Source organism: Fukomys damarensis, unplaced genomic scaffold, assembly GCF_012274545.1.
Source record: "Fukomys damarensis isolate Sample0158 unplaced genomic scaffold, DMR_v1.0_HiC HiC_scaffold_39, whole genome shotgun sequence".
NCBI classification, from domain to species: domain Eukaryota; kingdom Metazoa; phylum Chordata; class Mammalia; order Rodentia; family Bathyergidae; genus Fukomys; species Fukomys damarensis.
Genome location: NW_022900951.1, coordinates 106,798,913 through 106,819,893, shown reverse-complemented (window position 1 = coordinate 106,819,893; position 20,981 = coordinate 106,798,913). Strand labels below are relative to the sequence as shown.

The following is a 20,981-nucleotide window of genomic DNA, read 5'->3' as shown; positions in this document are numbered from 1 at the left end:
GAACATTAATAGCAGTTTGCCAACCTTCTGATTATTTCAAATAAAGTAGAATTACATTAAAATGCATATAACCCCTGCTGATTATCTAGGGGGCATTTAATCTTAGGTTGACTAATAAAATCAACTCAAAGACTTTGCATTATATAAATTCTAGGAAACCAGTGGAGAAATCTATGATGCGTTTTGGCAAAGGAAGATTCATGTAGCTAATTGGTCCTCTATGCCGCTTCTTCCTTCACTTTACAAAGACAAAAAATGACTATGACCCTAATGCTGATTGTCCCAACATAGCTCCCCACAATAGATGTTTGGATGTAACTAGAATCATGAGAAGCACCTCCTTTTCCATTACCAGAGATTAGTTCTTTATACTCCCAGTTGTCTTGAATCTGTTCACATGGCAATTTTCTTGGTCTCCAACCTGAGTAGTGATTGAAGCTCTACAGAGCTTGGCACATTAGCTGATGAATAGGTGGAGTTTGAATCTGATCTCCTGTGGGGTTATCGTTGCTGTGCTCTGATCACTGTATTTCAGTGGGATTAGAAAATCAGGCCCAGACAACTAAGTGCCTTGAGCTGTTAATTAAGGAATGGGTGCTGTCCATTAAGAAAGATAGTAAAGCCCATTGACTTGCTTAGTGGCATACACCTAAATCTTCACAAATGCTATCAAAGAGGCTTTCTACATTTACCCAAGGAAAATAAATAAATCGCAGGCACTCTTGACATTACTTAGTGGATTTTATGCCCTTTTACTTAGCACACCCTCACCACAGAAGAATCACAATGTGTAAAGATGGTGATGACTTCATCACAGAAGTTTTAAACCCCACCGATGTAGTCAGGGGAAGGAACCTTTTCATTTTCAGTGTTTGTATGTAACTGCAGCAGTCACCGCACATTCCTTAGAGCCTCTCAGTGCACCTAAAGGTAGACCCAGCTAAATCAAAACAATATAAATGTAAATGTCAAAAGCTCTTTATTCTAAATCAGCACTTCATTCTAAAACCTTTGATTTGAAAACATTTCTAACTGTACAGATGCTCTTGAAAATTATGTGTGTACACAATGGCTGGATTGTGTTCCATGGTCAAAGCCATACGTGTCTTCACAGGTGTAGAGTCCTCTATGCATGTGAGTGACTCCTCAAATTCAGCCTTGTCTAAGGATTTGGGTAAAGCAAAGGAATTTAGAAATCCAGGTCTTAGCTACCACTCCACTTCAGCTATGTGGTAAGCCTATAGACAGCCCCAGATTTGGAATATAGGAAACCTGGGTCTGTAATACAAAATAATAATGCTATAATGACTACTACTTATTGGGAACCTACCAAGTGCTAGGTATTTCACTAAGTGCAATATAAATACTATAATATTGATATCCTATGATAATTTTCATAAAGTAGAGAATATTATCCCTATTCTAGAGATGAAAATAGATTTTCAGAGATTATGTGATTTCAACATCTTACAAATAGTATTTAAGACTTAAATCTACATTTACCTGCTCCAAGTTCATATTCTTTTTTTCTATCTAATGTGGTATTCTCAAATGAGACACACCTTCATTCAGCCAAGGTTTTTCCTCTGCAATATCAGAGGACTAGACTTAAGTCAGTGGTTTTCAGCCGTAGAGACATATTAGAACTTCCTGAAAAGCGTAACCAATACCAATTAGAAAACGAAACTAATACAAAGCTTGCACCCAGAACTTATCAAGACATGGGCTTAGGTATTGTTTATTTAACCCTCAAGTAGATTCTAATCCACTATCAACAATTAAGAATAGTTGAAAAATGTGATGGAGAGAATTCTTCCAGGTCTTAAAAACCCAAAAGCATAAGTTTCAAGCAACTCTGGATCTCATTGTCCCCCCTTTTGGCAAAACTACAACCTCGATGGCTATGAATAAGACATTTCTGATTCCTACTCACTAGATTACTTTTTCTAGTGTCTAAACCGCTCTTATGAAAAAAAATAATGAGCTCTTGAAATTACAGAACTTACAAAATTAACAAAGTTTTTAATTTCCCTGAATCCTATTACCCTCTTTATGAACTAAATAGAGCGAAAGTGGGTATCATGAGAAACTAACTACAATATTCTTAGCCACACCAATAGGACAGACAGCTATAGCAAAGCAAAAAAGCTAGTGTTTCTGATACCCAAGTAAGCTCCCAAACAACTGCTTGCCAGCTTGTATAAGAGTCAGATGAGGGCCTTGGACTAATCTGCTAGTGAGATGATTCATTTTTTTCATGTGAGCTCTAATCACTGATTGTTGAACTTTCCAGATCTCAAGCTGGGAGAATTGTTGTTAAGAGTCAAATGGAAAGAACAGATTACGCAAGATAAATCCTTGCAGATACAAGACCAACAGTAGAAAACATCATGACCATCATGCTTTGTTTTGTTAAACTGTGAACTGTAGGATTTTGCTTAGAAAATGCTTTAATACATATAAATAGTAACAAGGTGCTGGCAGATACAACAGGCTTTATGTATGATTGAATAGAAAACAGATTCTTTATTCATTAAGTTTATTGGTACATTTTAGGTATACAATATGATGACATTCATCATTGGGAATTTGTATTCATACATAACATAACTTGGTTCTTATCTTTTCCCCATTCCCCTGCCCTCCCTTCCACCCCTCCCCCCATTGACAAAGACACTGTTTCCATTTTTTCCTTTTCTCATATTTTTCCTTTCCCTTCTTTCCTTTCCCCTACCCGCTGCCACTTCGCCTTCTCCTTTGTAGAAAACATATTTTTAAGCAGAGGGAGAACCATCTCATTAAATAGGTTTTAAATGACTCTCTGTGGCCAAATTTATCTCATTTTACTTAATGATTTCCCAGATGAGCTTAATCTTTCTGCTGTCTTTCATATTTCCCTCTAAATGCTGCAAGATTGGCTCTTGGCCATACCTCTCAAGCCAAGGAATTGGAGGAAGAGCTCACTGGTATAAAAAAAACTAAAGATTTAAAAGGGATACTCTGTACTCTCACTAATTTGTTTAACTCAATCATCCTAATGGCTGTAAATATTTTGTAAATATTCACCCCATCATCAAATTAATCCTGAGACACTTCTTTCAGTAAGCATAAACAGAGAATATAGTAATTACAATCTGAATTAAACAAATCCTTTCTCAGAGACCCAGGTTCTGAGAAATGAAAGTAAGAATGTAAGGTGAGTGGGATTTTCCCCATATTTTTAATAAAAATGACTTAAAATTTGGCATGGCTGGATTATCACAACAAAAATAAGAAACAAAATTAAAAATCTTTGGATGGGACAGACATCACACAGGCTTGGGTGTTTGTCCTCTAGACTCAGCAGTCAGCAAACTATTGAATGAAATAATTTTCACGTTCATCCAGTCAGTTTGCTGTGAGGTAGAGATGAGCATTTTGAAGGCCACATACTTCTGAGATCACTCAGGCAAATGTTTCTTGGGGACAGTACTGCTATTGCTGAGAAATGTTAGGTATCAAAGAGGTTTGTCCCAAACAAACATTTTATTTTTGAAAACTTTATTAAGTAAAAGATGCATTGCCATTAATCCCCCTCACTTTTAACATATTTAATCATTCTTGTCATTTTCTGAAGAAATTCTGGAAGCCCTATTTCCTGAGTTTCTTTAGTTGTGCTGTTGTGCTTGTCTCTGTATCCTGAATAGATTTGAAACATTTTTTAAGGTGCTTTTGCTCTTTCACTTAGATCTCCCACCTCCTGCAACCCGAGAAAGACCACCAGGATGCAAAACGGTATTTGTGGGCGGTCTGCCTGAAAATGGGACAGAGCAGATCATTGTGGAAGTGTTCGAACAGTGTGGTGAGATCATTGCTATCCGGAAGAGCAAAAAGAACTTCTGTCACATTCGCTTTGCTGAGGAGTACATGGTGGACAAAGCCCTTTATCTATCTGGTAGGTGTTTAGGTGTGGGAATTGTGCCCACCTGGCAAAATGGAGAAATTGAGGATCTGAGTATTTGATCTGCAGCAGATACAGTGTAGGCTTAACATTACCCCTTTTTGCCTTCAGAGTTGAAAACATCATGTTACCTCTGATATCCATCCTTTAAAGTTCCTCAGTTGCTCCTAATCTCTATAGGATAACTCAAGGTTCTAAACATGTAATATCTAAAAGCCTTGATTATCTTCTGTGCTTCTCAGCATTATCTCAATTCTTTCTGCACACACCATGTACCAACCACACTAAAGAAATTTTAGTTCCCAGAATGTGCCATGGTGTTTCATGCTTTTCCCTCTGACTGGAATTAATTTTCCCATCCCCACCTACCACACACAAATCTCACAGGTATATCCAACCTGTGGCCCATAGGTTGCCCTGGGCTTCAATGAGTGAAGAAGAAATGTCTTGGGCTGCATATAAAATATATATTATAGTTAGTGTATACAAGTGACAAAACTTTCTTCACTTTTATACTTGTTATTGTAACAGAGGCATATCCAAACTGCAAGTCGGACACCGTATACTTATTCTGAAGCTCAAACACAAGGTCCCCTGGGAAATTTTCTGACTTATCTGTCCCCTCTATCTCAAGTTGATTTAGGCACCCTTCCTGAGTGCCTCCATGGCATCTGGCACTTCCTCCTGACATGACACCTGTCACGCCATGTTAGAACTGACTCTTTCCTCACCCAGAGTATGAACTCCTTCAGGGCAAGGACTGGGGCTTATTTAACATTGAGTCCCCAGTACCTAGCACATGACCTAACACAAAAGTTAGATATTCAAAAAAATAGTTACCAAAGTATTTTACTTTATTTTCTGCTGTGCGAATAAAATACCTGAGCCTAAGTAGATAAAGAAAGGGATTTTTTTTTTGTCTCCATTTCTGGAAACTGAGAAGTCCAAGGGCGTGACACTGGCATATGTACAGCTGATAAGGGCCTTCTTGCTGAACTATAACATGGCAGAGGGCATCAGATGGTGAGATAGAGCAAGTGTGCTAGCTTGGGACTCTCTTCCCCATCTTATAAGGGCACTGATGCCATTATGAGAAACTCATACCATGACTTCATCTAATCCTAATTACATCCCAAAGGCCCCACCCCAAATACCATTAAAACATGAATTTGGGGATTAAGTGTCAAACAGATGAACTTTTGGGAGACACATTCAAACTATAGCCATAAGTCAGTTATCAAACATTTATTAATGGCTAGGCAGAATGCTAGGTTACTGGAGATACAGCAAAGACAGAGATAGATTTCCTGTCATTGAGGATGTTACATTCTGGTAATAGTAAAATGTGATACAAATAAAGAAGTTAACATCAGGTACCGATAAGTGCTGTGAAGAAGATAAATAGGATAATGTACCTGGAAGCATTAGGAAAGGAACTTTTCTCTGACATTTGAACCAAGACCTGAACAGTGGGATAGGAGATTGCCATGTAAACATCTTGGGAATATCTCATTCCAAAATAAGGAACAGCCAACCAAAGGCCCTGACATGAAAATGAACTTAGCATATTCAAGCAGAAAGTTAGCATGGGCTTTATAAACTGTGCTCTTGAGTTTTATGCTGGAATCTACTGTAGGATTTTTTTAAGGGTTGAAGTGACATGATCTAATTTACATTTTAGGAATATTACTTCTGGGTATAAGATGGGTGGATAGATACAGCAAGGGTAGTGACAGGGAAATGTTTTAACTAACTTTAACATTAGCTTAATCAGTAGTGGTTCATATATTATTATTGGAGTAGAGCTAGTTAAGAACTGCCTTCCATAAATTCTACGCATAGTGGAAATTCAAATTTGGAATGGGGCAAGGAATTATAATTAGAATGATTTCTAATGAATCCATACAGTGAAGCTGCATGTCTTTTGTGTTGATATAAAGTCAAAATTCATGATTGATCTTTTGCATATTTTGAATTGATATTGTTTTTATGGGGCATTGTACAAATAAGCTAGAAGGAAGAAGACAGGATAATTGGAAAGGCCATGGAACAATTAAATACTTCTCCACCTAAGAGTGATGGTTTGGGAGGACTGAGATAAAGTGCTAGATGCGTTAGGATGTCACCATCTTCATTCACACAGTAGGCACTTTTTTAATATCTCCTTTGTGTAAATTATTGTGCTAGATGCTGTGCAAAGGAAGAAATGAGTAAAACCTAGTTCTTCCCCTTAATAAATTTAGTGTGCAGCAATACATTGATTTATTAAAGAAACATTTACTCAGCACCAGGCATTATTCAAAACACTGATAAGATGAACTCTCTGCTAACAATAATGATTGATAGCTATAAGTGCCATTAGGGAGCCAGAGGGGAGGTAGAGAGAGAGAGAATATGAATTTGTCAGACTCTCAACTGTGGGTATTAAGAAAGGTAGCATTTGCTTGAAGTCCTTCACAAATACAAAGCATTTGCCTTTAGACAGTGGGTTATGGAAACAACATGAGCAAAGACGCAAAGGGGGAAAGTTTTTGCAAGCATTCAGGAGACACTAAGTGGTGGTTTGTGTACAAAACAGACAGAAGAGGAGGAAGAAAAATATCATTTGTTAACATACTTGGAAAGGTTTAACAGTTGGGTCTTTACTCAACTGGTAATAAGGAATTGTTGAAGAAATTTTTGAACAAGCAAGATGGTTGTTTCTGAAAGATTAATCTGACAGCTCTGTGTAAAAACGGATTAGAGGAGAGAAGGTCAATTGGCCGCCTGTTCAAATAGGCCAGGGAAAAGGTAATGGGGGTTTGAGAAAGCAGGCTAGTACCATGGAATAGAAGAGGAGGAGGTAGATGTAGTATACTCTTATTACAGTTTCCAAGTGCTGTAGAATCTAACTACTGAAGGACAGATAGCAACAATAACAGAGCACTACACAGTAGACTGTTTTAATAAGCATGTAAAGGTCTTGAAAAGCCCTCAAGAGTTGTACATAAAAGACAACATACTGCTCAGGAAGCACTCATCTAAACATCACAAAAATGAGCTCGCTGTTAACAACCACCTCATAGAAACATTCTGAGGGCTGCCAAAGGAAGGTGCTATGAAAATAGCTAAATTTTGCCTTTTAAATTTGAACCTGCCCCTTGGAAGTTCACAAATTTTAGAAGTCTGCAGAATGGGATGGCTGCTATCCCACATTATAAGAGAAAAATGCTTAAAATAATAAAAATCCTTTAGAAAATGAGCCAGAAAAAGAGTAGAAAGAATCATTTTTCTTTGTTGGAGTTGAGGCACCTTTGGGAGTCTGCACTGTACACAGCGCACCCATCCCATAGCCCCATTGCGTACTTAGTGTGATTTACATAGAGCTTTCCCATCATGCTTCTTTTGATCCTCTCCACAGTCTCAGGTGAACAAGTAAGGTAACCTTTTGCAGCCCCGTTTTTCTGATGGTTCAGAAGATCAAATACAGTGAATGGGTGTGCAAGTACATTGCAGACTGCAAAGGACTCCAGAAAGTTTGCTTATGAAATGTTTCTTTTCCTCTTTCTTTTTCTCCCTAGTACTAAGGATTACACCCAGAGTCTTCACACTGAGTTACATCCCCATTGACAGGGTATTGCTAAGTTGCCTAAGTGAGACTTGAACTTGCAGACCTCCTGCTTTGGCCTCCCAAATTATGGGATTGTAGGCCTGTACCGTCATACCCAACCAGTCTTAGTTTTCGTGTTTCTTGGCATTGCTCTTTATAACAGCTATATGAGATATATATTAATTCTCATACAGTGACCTTCATATCATTCAAACATACAGTTATATGATATTGCACACAGCTATGAAACCATCAACAACAATCAAAATGAAGACTATGTGTGCCACTCCCTAGGGTTCCTCCCTGCCTCTTTTGTAACCCTTTCTCCCTTTGTTTCTCCACTTCCTTCTCAGGCAACCACTTATCTCTCCTTTGTCAGATAAATGTGTATTCTCTAGAACTTCTTGTGCATGCAATCATACATTGTGTATGCTCTTCCTTCCTCTATATAGATCCAGATTTCCACTTGGTATCATTATCCCTACACCTGAGTTTTCTGTAGTGTAAATCTCCTCCTGCTGAACTCTTTCAGCATTTGTATGTTTCAGAAAGCTTTATTTCACCTTTCTTTTTGAAATATATTTTTTTCTGGATATAGATTTCTAGGTTCACAGGTTTTCTATCTCCCCTCTCTCAGGTCTTGTTCCACTAGCTTTTTCTTTGCATTGTTTCTAACAACACATATGATGTTGTCCTTATCTTTGTCTCTCTGTACATAATACTATATGTCTTTCATCTACAGCTGCTTTTAAGATATTCTCTTTATTGGTGCTGCTGAGCAATTCAGTTATGATGTACCTTGGTGTAATTTCTTTCATGTTTCTTGTGCTTGAAGTGCATTGAACTTCTTGGATCTGTGAGATTTCATCAAATTTGGAAATTTTTCTCCCTTTATTTCTTCAAACTTTTTTTTCTGTTTCATCCCCACTCCCTTCTTTTCAGGGCTCCAGTAGGAATATATTATGCCTCTTAAAGTTTTCTCACAGGCTACTGCCTCATTTTTTTAACCTTTACTTCTGTCTCTGTTTTATTTTGGTTAGTATGCAATGCTGTGTTTTCACATGTATTTTTTTCATTTGTAATGTCTAAGCTACTAATCTTAGCTACTAATTTTGCCCCTCACTTAAAACATTAGACATAATCATGTTGGACCCTCTGCAGATCCCTTTTCTCTGTGAATATTTTTCTGTTAGAAACTCTACTTGCCATACTCTCTCCTACTTACCGTGGGACGAGTACCACACTGCCCGAGTTTCTCTCCCTGTCCTGAGGCCTGGAAACTCTAGGCATTAAGCTGTGTCAATCATGAAGATCACTTCATTTGGTTCTTGTCTGTTAGTGATCACTGGCTTCATTATCTGATGTCCACTACCTTAAACTACTGTTTCATATATTTTGTTCATATTTTTGGTTCTTTAACGAACGGTAATATGTCTAACCTTTGTTATTCTATCTTAGCCAGGAGCAAAAATCTATGTTGTGTATTATTCTTTAGAACAGAGGAACACACAAGAGATTTAGAGTCTAACATCCTGGATTAGAACTCTAGTTCTGCGATTTGCTAGTTGTTTGACCCAGAGGAAGCCGCTTGAGCTCTCTATCCTCTGATGCTCAGTTTTGTCTCTTTAGTAAAATGTTTGCCCTGCAAGCTTGTGCTGAGAATGAAATGAGATAAATATGTACGTAAGTATGTAGCTCAGCTACTGAATCTTAAAAAGTTCCTAAACATTTTTTGTTCAGTTTTTGTTAAGACTTAGAAAGTGTAGCTGCCATAAAAGGTGGAGGTAGGGAATTGAATCCTTGTTTTCTGAATCCCACTCTCATATCACTATTACAGTTACACAAACTATAAGTATCCCAAATTAGGTGTTGTCTGGGTTGTATACCACTCCCCATCATATCTAATCTTTCTCCCAAAAAAGAAATTGTCCAGAGTTGTGAAGTGCATCTCAGAAACAATTTTAGGAACTTAAATGCCAAGTTAATACTTTAAGTTTTACCAAAATTCTTTGCGATGGTATGACTGACCCTCTTGAAATTATTCAAAAGCACCATAGCTGGAGGCCATCATTTCTATTCTTCCTAGCCCTTGATGCTCACATAAGGCTCATTATTGATACCAGGACCCACAAACTCCTAACATCAAGACCAACCTAACCAGTAGAATAGTAGTCTGTCCTGAGCAAGAAGATTATTGTCGTCGTCTGTTGGTGATTCAGCTTGATAGAATGGGGAGAGAATTTGGGGCAATGTGGTCACTATTTCAAGTCCTGCATCTGAAACACTGAACTTAGAAAAGTACCTTGCTGACTTACTAGACTGCTGTTCTCCTGCCACCAAACTTAGGTTACCGAATTCGCCTGGGCTCTAGTACTGACAAGAAGGACACAGGCAGGCTCCACGTTGACTTTGCACAGGCACGAGATGACCTGTATGAATGGGAATGCAAGCAGCGGATGCTAGCAAGAGAGGAGCGCCACCGGAGACGGATGGAAGAAGAAAGACTGCGTCCACCATCCCCACCGCCAGTGGTCCACTATTCAGATCATGAATGCAGCATTGTTGCTGAAAAACTTAAAGGTATAAAAGGCATTTGAGCTTCCTGATTAAAAGAGTTAATTAATTTTTTAGGGAAATGTGACAAATGGTGTAGTTGGTAATAATCCTTACAGTTTCCCACGTATGGATTTGAAACATTTGTGCTGGAGCCTTGCTCACTGAGAGAAGAATATACCTCATAGGAACCAGGAGATTTGTTCATGTCAACGGTGTCTCAAGGGATAGCATCTTTCTCTGACATCAGTTAACTAAGAAGAAATGAGGTTTTTCCACTTTCTACATCAGAGAAATAGGTGTGATTCACATGACTTGGAACTGGTATGAGATGTGATCAAAAACTATGGTGAATGTTAAAAATTTTTTAAATTTATTACAATAAAAGATTTTCACTATTCGTGTCCCTCAGAGTACTCCCCCTTCACCACACACACACACACACACACACTCATCTCATCATTCTTGCCACTTCCTGAAGCAGTTCTTGAAGTCCTTCTTCAGAAGTGTCTTTAGTTGCACTGTCATGGCTGCCTCAATATCCTGAATTGATTCAGAACATTTACCTTTCATAGTCACTGTGACTTTGAAGAAAGAGCCAGAAGTCACATAATGTCAGATCTGGTAGATTATGTGAATGAGAACATACCGTAATGTTTTTACCATCCTGTTTTTCCATTGGTTGTCACTTGGCAGCACCATTCACAGTATTTTTTTATCACACCTCATGAGCACACCTAAGAAAGAGGACTTCCAGAACTACTTCAGAAAGTGGCAAGAATTATGGAAAAGTGTGTTAGAAGCAAGGGGAAGTATTCTGAGGAGGATTTATGGCAATGTGTTTTTCACTGTAATCATTTTTATTTAAATATGCACTGTATATTTTGATCACCCCTTGTGCATGTCCCTTCTTCATAGTGAATACAAATTAGGTTTGAATTCTAAATCAAATGAGTTATTCAGAACGATACACCTAGATGTAACCCTAGTAAAATCCCAGTTTTAATGATGAGAAAATGGAGGCCCAGAAAGCAGTCACAGTATACATTCTTCTTAAATTACTCAAAATCTTAGCCACCACCAATTAAAAGAAAACTTTTTTTTTCTTTTGCAGTACTGGAGATTGAACCCAGGGCCTTGTGCATGGTAGGCAAGTAGTGCTGTACCCCTTGGAGATAGTTATGTCTCTGGCCCTTTTTATTTTTTGAGAAAGGGTCTCACTAAATTGCTAAGTTACCCAGGTTGGGCTCAAACTTGGGATCTTCCTGCTTCAGCCTCCTCAGTAGCTGATTTTACAGGTGTGTATCACTACACCCAGCTAGAGGACATTTTTTAATCGATTTTAAAAGGCCAATTTATTTCACACAGCAACTATGGAAACTTCTAGACATTGCTATGTCAGACTGCTATTTCTGATGTTTTGATTCCTGTTTGCTCTTGCTTAATTCTCAGACTCATTTTGCTAATTTAACATTAATCACCCTGTCTGGTGTCTTCTCTTATAAGCTCAAACCCAGTCTCTCATTTTCTGAGAATCATTGAATGACTGCTAGTGTTCCATTGATCTTATTGATGGCACTAACTCAGCTCTAATGGTATGAATTTGCCTTGCTTCTTGTGCTCTCAGCTGAGCAAGATCTTGCTAATTCTACTTTCTAAATAGGTCTCACTCACCAAATTTGTTTACATCACATAACCTAAGGGAGTCACACGTTTAAGAATTCAAAGTATTCTCTTTGGACTGATCATTAACTTCTTACAAGGGAGAAAGTGGAAAACAAAGTTCAAACTAGATGCGCAAATATTATGATATACAGTATTTGAAAAGCGAAAAACAATGAGTAAGGCGCCAGCCCCAAGACTTGCCTATTCACTTGACACCAAGCAAATCAATTTAAGTAAAAAACTAAACCAAACCAAAACAAAAATTTTGTTTATTGTGTAGCCCTCAAGAGGAGGAAAACCTGAGCATCAACTTAAGGATTTTGTGCAAGTAATTAAATGAAAGTCTTCTCTAAAGAGAAGGCTTGCCTCCTGTTATAAATCTGAACTGAAATAAAAGGCTACAAGGCAAGAAGTTCAGATTGCAGCAAGAGATATCGCCGCTTCAAATGAGGCTTTCTGGCCAGAGTGGCGTGTGAAGCCCTAGGATGGGGCTTCAATTGGATGCTGCCTCTCAGGAGTCTGTTAACAGCAGGAATGTATACATGACTAGCTTAGAAATCTGGACCAGAAGCTTTGGAAGAGCTGTGCTAAACAGCAGAGAATAACTCCTGGCTGGCTAGTTGGAGGGTTTGTCAGGCAATTGGAAAAAGATGTGAGAAATATAAAAATAAAATGAACTACTCCACCAAAATACATTATGACTGTCCCCAAGTGAAAGGCCTGTGGCTGTGGACTGGATGTAAGAATGATGTTCTAAAAGGTAGAAGATGTAAGTGTTTATATCTAAAGAGTTACCCACTCAACTCTTTCCTAAGGCTCCTTCCAACATGTAATGCTATGGATCTGGGGAAATTTACTGTTGAAGTCACGTTAGACTCAGAACTTGAGTTTGTTTTTTCCTTACTTAAGTATGGAATTGCAGAATTCTGACACTCTCTCACTGCTAGTTCATGACTTACTCTCTCTCTCTTCCTCTCTCTCTCTCTCTCTCTCTCTCACACACACACACACACACACAGACACATACATATGTATGCACATAGGTTACATAATTTGCAATATGGTAAAAATATAATATCAATGCAGAAAGTATATCAGTTTTTGTAGTGCTAGAAATTGAACCCAGGACCTCTCGCTTGCTAAACATTCATTCTATTACTGAGCCATATCCCAAGCTCAGAAAAAATAAATTTAAGAAAAAAAAAAACAGTACTCTTTCTGCAATGCTTTAATGACACTCTCCTTGCTAGTGCATCTCTCTCTCTCTCTCTCTCTCTCTCTCTCTCTCTCTCTCTCTCACACACACACACACACACACAGACACATACATATGTATGCACATAGGTTACATAATTTGCAATATGGTAAAAATATAATATCAATGCAGAAAGTATATCAGTTTTTGTAGTGCTAGAAATTGAACCCAGGACCTCATGCTTGCTAAACATTCATTCTATTACTGAGCCATATCCCAAGCTCAGAAAAAATAAATTTAAGAAAAAAAAAAACAGTACTCTTTCTGCAATGCTTTATAAATCACAACTAATCTACTTTTTGAGCCTTTCATTCTTTCTGTTTTTCTGCCTGCCTGCTGCCTGTCCATGTGTGCTTGATTGGAAAAATGCAGGTGTGGTTACTTTTGATGGTTCTAACAAGAAACCCTCTTGTTTTCAGATGATTCCAAATTCTCAGAAGCAGTACAGACCTTGCTCACCTGGATAGAGCGAGGAGAGGTGAATCGTCGCAGTGCCAACAACTTCTACTCCATGATCCAGTCAGCCAACAGCCATATCCGCCGTCTGGTGAATGAGAAAGCTGCTCATGAAAAAGACATGGAGGAAGCAAAGGAGAAGTTCAAGCAAGCCCTGTCTGGAATTCTCCTCCAATGTGAGTGGAAGTTAGAGTTCTGCTGGCAGGGTTTCAGGGTCCTTCACACTGTCACCACTTACTCTGTACAGGAGCCCAGGCCTCCAGAGCCACCTGATGTCAAGGACAAGGCTGCCTTCCTTACTGCCCTGTCTTCTCCTTCAAGTGCCAAATGCTAGTCCTCCAGTTTCACAGACTATGTGTGAACACCTCCTGTTTTCATTTCCCCTGCTATACTTAGGCCAGCCACATCCTATACCTTCACAGCCATGGGTTTCAGTGGAGGGTTGGGTAGTTCATGGCTGAAGTGAAGATCCAACATCAGCATTTTAAAGCTGCTTTTTTTTGCATTGTTATCATCATGTAATATGCATTCTAGGATCTTTTAGTGATAATTGTGATTATATTTCCCAAGATAATGGAATAAAAATCAAATTTGCTACTTTTACCTTTTGTATTTACTTTCCTTCCTTCCACTACCTTTGCTGGATATGACAAACTATGACAGGGTGAGAAGCCATTGAAATGGCCATTTTCAAAAAGAAATACCACTTTAAACTTATCAAAGTTCTCTTAAGTGAGATGTATCAGATAAATTCTTAAGTAAATTTTTTGTTCACCGTATTACATAGTTATGCATATCTTTTCAGTAAGGAACTATATTCACTTCAAGAATAAGGATGCAGTTTTATGATTTTCCTTTTAAACAATTATGTTCCATTCTTCTTATACTTTACTTTCCATACTTGACTCCTACATAATTGGTATTAAGGAGGAATTGTTGCATTTTCCCTTTGGTTTCTGGAAGTATATATGGGCATAAAATCCAGGAGGTAAAAGCACATGTCCTCAGCACTTCAGAATATGTAGAAAAACAGAGCAGCAAGCATCTTAGAATATAATTCCTAGAATCATTAGAAAACAGAATACAAACAGGACTGTAAAGAAAAAACTAAAACCTTCTGGATTTTCTACCGTGAACATCCAACCAAGAAGAGGCTCTTCCTGATTTTCTCTAGAGTCATACCTAAGCTTCTCCTCTCTGGAGCAGGTTAGGATAAAGCCCTAGAATCTGTATACATTTCCCTACTAGCATTTTGAAATACCCTGAAAAATGCTCCCTGAGATGGTACTTTACGTATTTTCCCATAAAACCTATAATTCTCCAGTCAACAAGACTAGTTAGACCTACACCCTACCCATATTATGTTTTGGTTTGATTGTACTATTTAAACATACCTAAGAATAGCAAGAGGACAAATTCTACTAAAGCGAAGAATCTCAGCTTATTTCACAGGGCTGGTTAATGAAAAGAACTAGTGCTAGGAGTGAGTTCCTGATACACTTTGCTTCCATGCTATGCATGGTCCATAGTAGAAAAGTAAACACATTTACTACAACTTGTACTTCTCCTGCCTGAATGAATATGTACTGCCTGGATTAAAACTTGACTCACTATTTCACCCCAAACCTTCCTTGGTTCTCTTCTTTCTATATATTGATGTTTCTTCCTGAGTCCCCCTTAAAATCATAGTACTACAACACACAATTGTTTCTGACTACAACCCCTATCAGGGATAGTGTTATAACAAAAAAGAACCAGAAGCTCATGCTTCTCTCTTATTTCTCTTCTCCCGGTTTTTGCAATCCCTGGATGATACTCTGGCCTGATCTGACTGCTGATTTGATGCTACAGTTGAGCAGATAGTGGCTGTGTACCATTCTGCCTCCAAACAGAAGGCTTGGGACCACTTCACAAAAGCCCAGCGTAAAAATATCAGCGTTTGGTGCAAACAAGCTGAGGTTGGTAACTTTTTACTCTGGTAGATCCTCAGGGGCACAATGTCTTTCTTTAACAAGTTATTGATTTGGAGTTTAGCCAGAATTAAATAGCACCAAGATCCCACAGTCACAACAAGGCCCTAATGAAACACTAAGATGTGTTCTATAGCCTGTCAGCGTGTTCAGACCACCTGCTGTCCAAAGGGCAGTAAATGTGCACATGTTGTCTTGAATGGATTCCGCTGGATGGAAGCCTTAATAGAGAAAATGTAGCTGAGATAATTGTAAGTTTATTTCTCTAAGCTAGCTAGTCTGGAGTACAATAATAATTACTGACTTGTGCTTCTAGTGTTAGTAATATTAGGGCTATCTTACATTTATCCTGACAGTTGAGGGTAGAAGCTGCCTAGTGGTATATCAGACCAAGAAATTTCTCAGCTGCTTTTATCAAACCCATTTAGCCATCCTTTTTGTTGTTGTTGTTCACTGAGTTCATTGGTACTTTTTAAGGATTCAAAGAGTTGTATTCATCACTGGGATCTTATACCCTCACATGACAGATCTTGGTTCTCATTTTTTCGCCATACCCCTGCGCTCCACCCCTCCCTCCTCCCCCTCCCCTATTTACAATGACTTTGTTTCCATTTTTTTCATTTTCTCATGTTTTCTTTTCCCTTCTTTCCTTTCCCCTACCCTTCCCACTTGACCTACAACTTCAGCCCTTTTCTTCCTATTTCACATTATCAGTTATACAATTTGGATCTTATTTACACTTTTAGTTTTTCACACCAGAGAAACTATTCAGTATTTACACATCTGCTCTTATCTATTTCATTTAAGAGTATGGCCTCAATATCCATCCAGCTTCCTATGAATGACTCTAGTTTCTCATTCTTTATGGCTGAATAGTACACCATTTTACAGAAAAACCGCATCTTCTTTATCCAGTCTCCGACTGATGGGCAAATGGGCTGTTTCGAGGTTTTAGCTATGACAAACTGTGCCACTATAAACATGGGTGCGCATATATCACTATGATGTGATTCTTTTAATTCTTTTGGAAATGTACCCAGCAGAGGGATGGCTCGGTCAAATGGAACCTCTGATCCTACTTCTTTGAGGTATCTCCATATTGATTTCCACAGTAGTTGCATCAATCTGCACTCCCACCAACAGTGGAAAAGGGTTCCTTTCCCCCCATGATCCTACCAACATTTGTTATTGATTGATTTCTTGATAGCAGCCATTTTTTCTGGAGTGAGGTAGAATCTCAGTGTTGTTTTCATCTGCATCTCTTGAATGACCAGTGATATGGAACATTTTTTCATATATTTACTTAATGCTTTTATTTCTTTGTCTGAGAAATGTCTGTTCGATTCAAATGCCCATTTTTGAATTGGGGCTTTATATTTGGGCGACCTATTTTTTTTTATTTCTTTATATATTCTAGATAATAGTTCTTTGCCTGAGAAGTAGCTGGTAAAAATTTTTTCCAACATTGTACATTGTCTCTTAGCTCTCTTGTTGGTTTATCTTGCAGTGCAAAAGCTTTTTAATAAGATGAGATCCCAGTTGTTGATTCTTTATGCTAGTTACCATGCTACTGAGGACTGTTCATAAAGTCTTTTCCTATGCCACTGTCTTCGAGTTCTACCTACCTTATCTTCCAGCAAGTTTAGTGTTTCTGTTCTAATGTTTGGATCTTCAATCTACTTGGATTTTTAGTTTAGTGCATGGTGAAAGATGAGGGTCTAGTTTTAATCTTTGGCAGGTTGAAATCCAGTTTTTCCAACACTATTTATTAAAAAGTCTGTCTTTCCTCTTGTGAGGATGGTTGGATCCTTTGTCAAAGATGAGGTGGCTCAGTACATCTGTAGTTGTTTCTGTATCTTCCAATCTATTCCACTAATCCTCAGGTCTTTTTCTTTGCCAGTACAATGCTGTTTTTATCACAGTGGCTTTGTAGTATAGTTTCAAGTTGGAGATAGGGATACCCCCTGGCATGTCTGTTGCCTAGAATTGTTCTTTTTATTTTAGGTCTCTTCTGGTTCCAAATGAACTTTTGGATTATTTTCTCTAGTTCTGTGAAATATACTGTTGGTATATCAATTGGCATTATATTGAATCTGTATAGCAGTTTGCTAGTATGTTGATTCTTCCTACCCAGGAGCAGAGGATATCCTTCCATTTTCTTATATCCTCCTCGATCTCTTTTTTCAGAGTGCTGAACTTTTCAGTGTAGAGGTATTTTGCTTCCTTTGTTAGTTTGATTCCTAGATACTTCATTTTTCTGGATGCTATTGTGAAAGGAATTGTTTCCCTCATTTCTCTCTCAGTGATTCTGTTATTTGTGTACAAGAAGGCTATTGATTTTTGGGTGTTGACCTTGTATCCACCTACTCAGCTGAAAGTGTCAACTAAGTCTAGAAATCTTTTGGCAGAGTTTTTTTGACTCTTTTATGTAGAGTATCCTATCATCAGTGAGTAATAACAGTTTCACTTCTTCCTTCCCTATCTTTATTGCTTTAATTTTTTTCTCATGTCCAATTCCTGTGGCTAATGTTTCCAGAACTATATTAACAAGAGTGATGATAGTGGACATCCTTGTCTTGTTCCTGATTTTAGCAGGAAGGTTTTCAGTTTGGGGGCATTTAATATGATGTTGGATGGTTTTTCATAGATAGCCTTTATCAAGTTGAGATGAAGACCATCTCTCCAATTTTTTACAGAGTTTTTATCATGAATGAGTGTTGATTTTGTCAAAATCTTTTTCTGCCTCTACTGACATGATATGGTTTTTGTCCTTGCCACTCTTAATAGTGTATTACATTTACCAATTAACATATGTTGAAACATCCTTGCATGCCTGGAATAAATTTGACTTGGTCAATGTGTGTGATCTTCTTGATGACCCTATGTATTCTCTTTGCCAGTATCTTCTTTTTTAATTTAAATTTAATTTATTGGTACATTCTAGGTAGACAGTACAGTTACATTCATTACTGGGATCTTGTACCCTTACATGCTAGGTCTCGGTTCTCATTTTTTCCCCTTTTCCCCACGCTCCCTCCACCCCCTCCTGCCCTCCGACCTTCAAACACTTTAATTCCATTTTTACATTTTCTCATATTTTTTTTCATTTTCCCTTATTCCCCTTTCCCTATCCTTCTGATTGTCCCTAAACTTTTGGTCCTTTTCTTCCTATTTGCTAATTGACCCGTTAGGATCTTGAGTACTCTTAGTTTTTCACACTAGAGAAACTATTCGGTATTTGCATATGTGTGACTTATTTATTTCACTTAGGAGTATATCCTCAAAATGTACCCATTTACCTATCAATGAATGAATCTAATTTCTCATTCTTTATGGCTTATTAGTATTCCATTTTATAGAAAAACCACATCTTCTTTATCCAGTTTCCAACTGATGGGCAGATGGGCTGTTTCCAAGTTTTAGCTATGACACACTGTGCCGCTATAAACATGTGTGTGCATATATCACTGAGGTATGATTCTTTTAATTCTTTTGGAAAGATGCCCAACAGAGGGATGCCTGGGTCAAATGGTACCTCTAATCCTAGTTCTTTGAGGTATCTCCATATTGATTTCCATAGTGGTTGCACCAGACTGCACTCCCATCAACAATGGAGAAGGGTTCCTTTCTCCCCACAACCTAGCCAACATTTGTTATTGTGTGATTTCTTGATAGTGGCCATTCTTTGTGGGGTGTGGTGAAATCTCAGTGTTGTTTTCATCTGTATCTCTCAAATGACCAGTGATGTGGAGCATGTTTTCATATATTTACTTGCTGCTTTTATTTCTTTGTCTGAGAAGTGCCTGTTCATTTCAGATGCCCATTTTAGAATTGGGTCTTTATATTTGGGGGGGCTGGTTGTTTTGAGTTCTTTATATATTCTAGATAATAGTCCTTTGTCTGAGGAGCAGCTGGTGAAAAGTTTTTCCCACATTGTAGGTTGTCTCTTAGTTCTATTCATGGCTTCCTTTGCAGTGCAGAAGCTTTTTAATAAGATAAGATCCCAGTTGTTGATTCTTTCTGCTAGTTCCCATGTTACTGAGGATTTGTTCATAAAGTCTTTTCCTATGCTAATGTCTTCCAGAGTTCTGCTTAACTTATCTTCCCAAAAGTTTAATGTTTTTGTTTTTATATTTAGATCTTTAATCCACTTGGATTTTAATTTAGTGCATGGTGACAGATAAGGGTCTAGTTTTAATCTTTTGCAGGTTGAGATCCAGTTTTTCCAACACCATTTATTAGAGAGGCTATCTTTCCTCCAGTGGAGACTGCCAGCTCCTTTGTCAAAGATGAGGTAGCTGAGTGCATCTAGAGTTGTTTTGTGTTTTCCAATCAGTTCCACTGATCCTCAGGTCTGCTTCTTTGCCAGTACTGTGCTGTTTTTATCACAGTGGTTTTGTAGTATAGTTTCAGATTGGGAATTGTTATACCCACTGCCATGTGTCTATTGCCTAGGATGGCTTTTGCTATTCTAGGTCTCTTATGGTTCCAAATGAATTTTTGGATTCTTCTTTCTAGTTCTGTGAAGTATAGTGTTGGGATTTCAATTGGTATTGCATAGAATCTGTATAGCAGTTTTGGTAGTATGGCCATTTTCACTATGTTGATTCTTCCTACCCAGGAGCAAGGGACATCTTTCCGTTTTCTTATATCCTCCTCAATATCTTTTTTCAGAGTGTTATACTTTTCAGTGTAGAGGTCTTTTGCTTCTTTTGTTAGATTAATTCCAAGATACTTCATTTTTGTGGGTGCTATTGTGAAAGGAATTGTTTCCCTAGCTTCTTTCTCAGTGAGTCTGTTATTTGTGTACAAGAAGGCTATTGAGTTTGGGGTGTTGACCTTGTATCCAGCTACTCTGCTAAAAGTGTCAATTAAGTTGAGAAGTCTTTTGGTGGAGTTTTTTGGGTCATCAATGTAGAGTATCATATCATCAGCAAATAATGGCAATTTAACTTCTTCCTTTCCTATCTTTATTGCTTTAATTTCTTTCTCTTGTCTAATTGCTATGGCTAATGTTTCCAGAACTATATCGAAGAGGAGTGGTGATAGTGAGCATCCTTGTCTTGTTCCTGATTTTAACGTGAAGGTTTTCAGTTTTTGGCCATTTAATGTGATGTTGGCTGTTGGTTTTTCATAGATAGCCTTTATTAAGTTGAGGTATAGATCTTCTATTGCAATTTTTTGCAGAGTTTTTATCATGAATGGGTGTTGAATTTTATCAAATGCTTTTTCTGCATCTATATTTTTCTGCACCTATCGAGAGGATCATGTGGTTCTTCTCCTTGACTTTGTTCATTTAGTGTATTACATTAATTGATTTACGTATGTTGAACTATCCTTGCATCCCTGGAATAAATCTGACTTGGTCAGGATGTATGATCTTCTTGATGATCCTCTGCATTCTGTTTGCTAGCATCTTATTGAGGATTTTCGCATCTATATTCATTAAGGAGATTGGCCTGTAGTTCTCTTTTTTAGTTACATCTTTCCCAGGATTGGGAATCAAAGTGATATTTGCTTCCAGGAATGAATTTGGAAGTATTGCTTCTCTTT

General features: G+C 37.9%; 1 protein-coding gene across 4 annotated transcripts in view; it reads left to right on the top strand.

Annotated features, from left to right (window-relative positions):
- The window catches only part of Enox2 (ecto-NOX disulfide-thiol exchanger 2), a 294,940-nt gene that overhangs the window by 233,530 nt on the left and 40,429 nt on the right, over positions 1 to 20,981 (top strand). For all 4 annotated transcript variants that reach the window (XM_033760415.1, XM_033760416.1, XM_033760413.1 and 1 more), the window contains 4 exons: positions 3,728 to 3,934; positions 9,876 to 10,109; positions 13,422 to 13,634; positions 15,310 to 15,416. In XM_033760415.1, the coding sequence (XP_033616306.1) occupies positions 3,728 to 3,934; positions 9,876 to 10,109; positions 13,422 to 13,634; positions 15,310 to 15,416 (761 nt within the window). The remainder of the gene's footprint in view (positions 1 to 3,727; positions 3,935 to 9,875; positions 10,110 to 13,421; positions 13,635 to 15,309; positions 15,417 to 20,981) is intronic.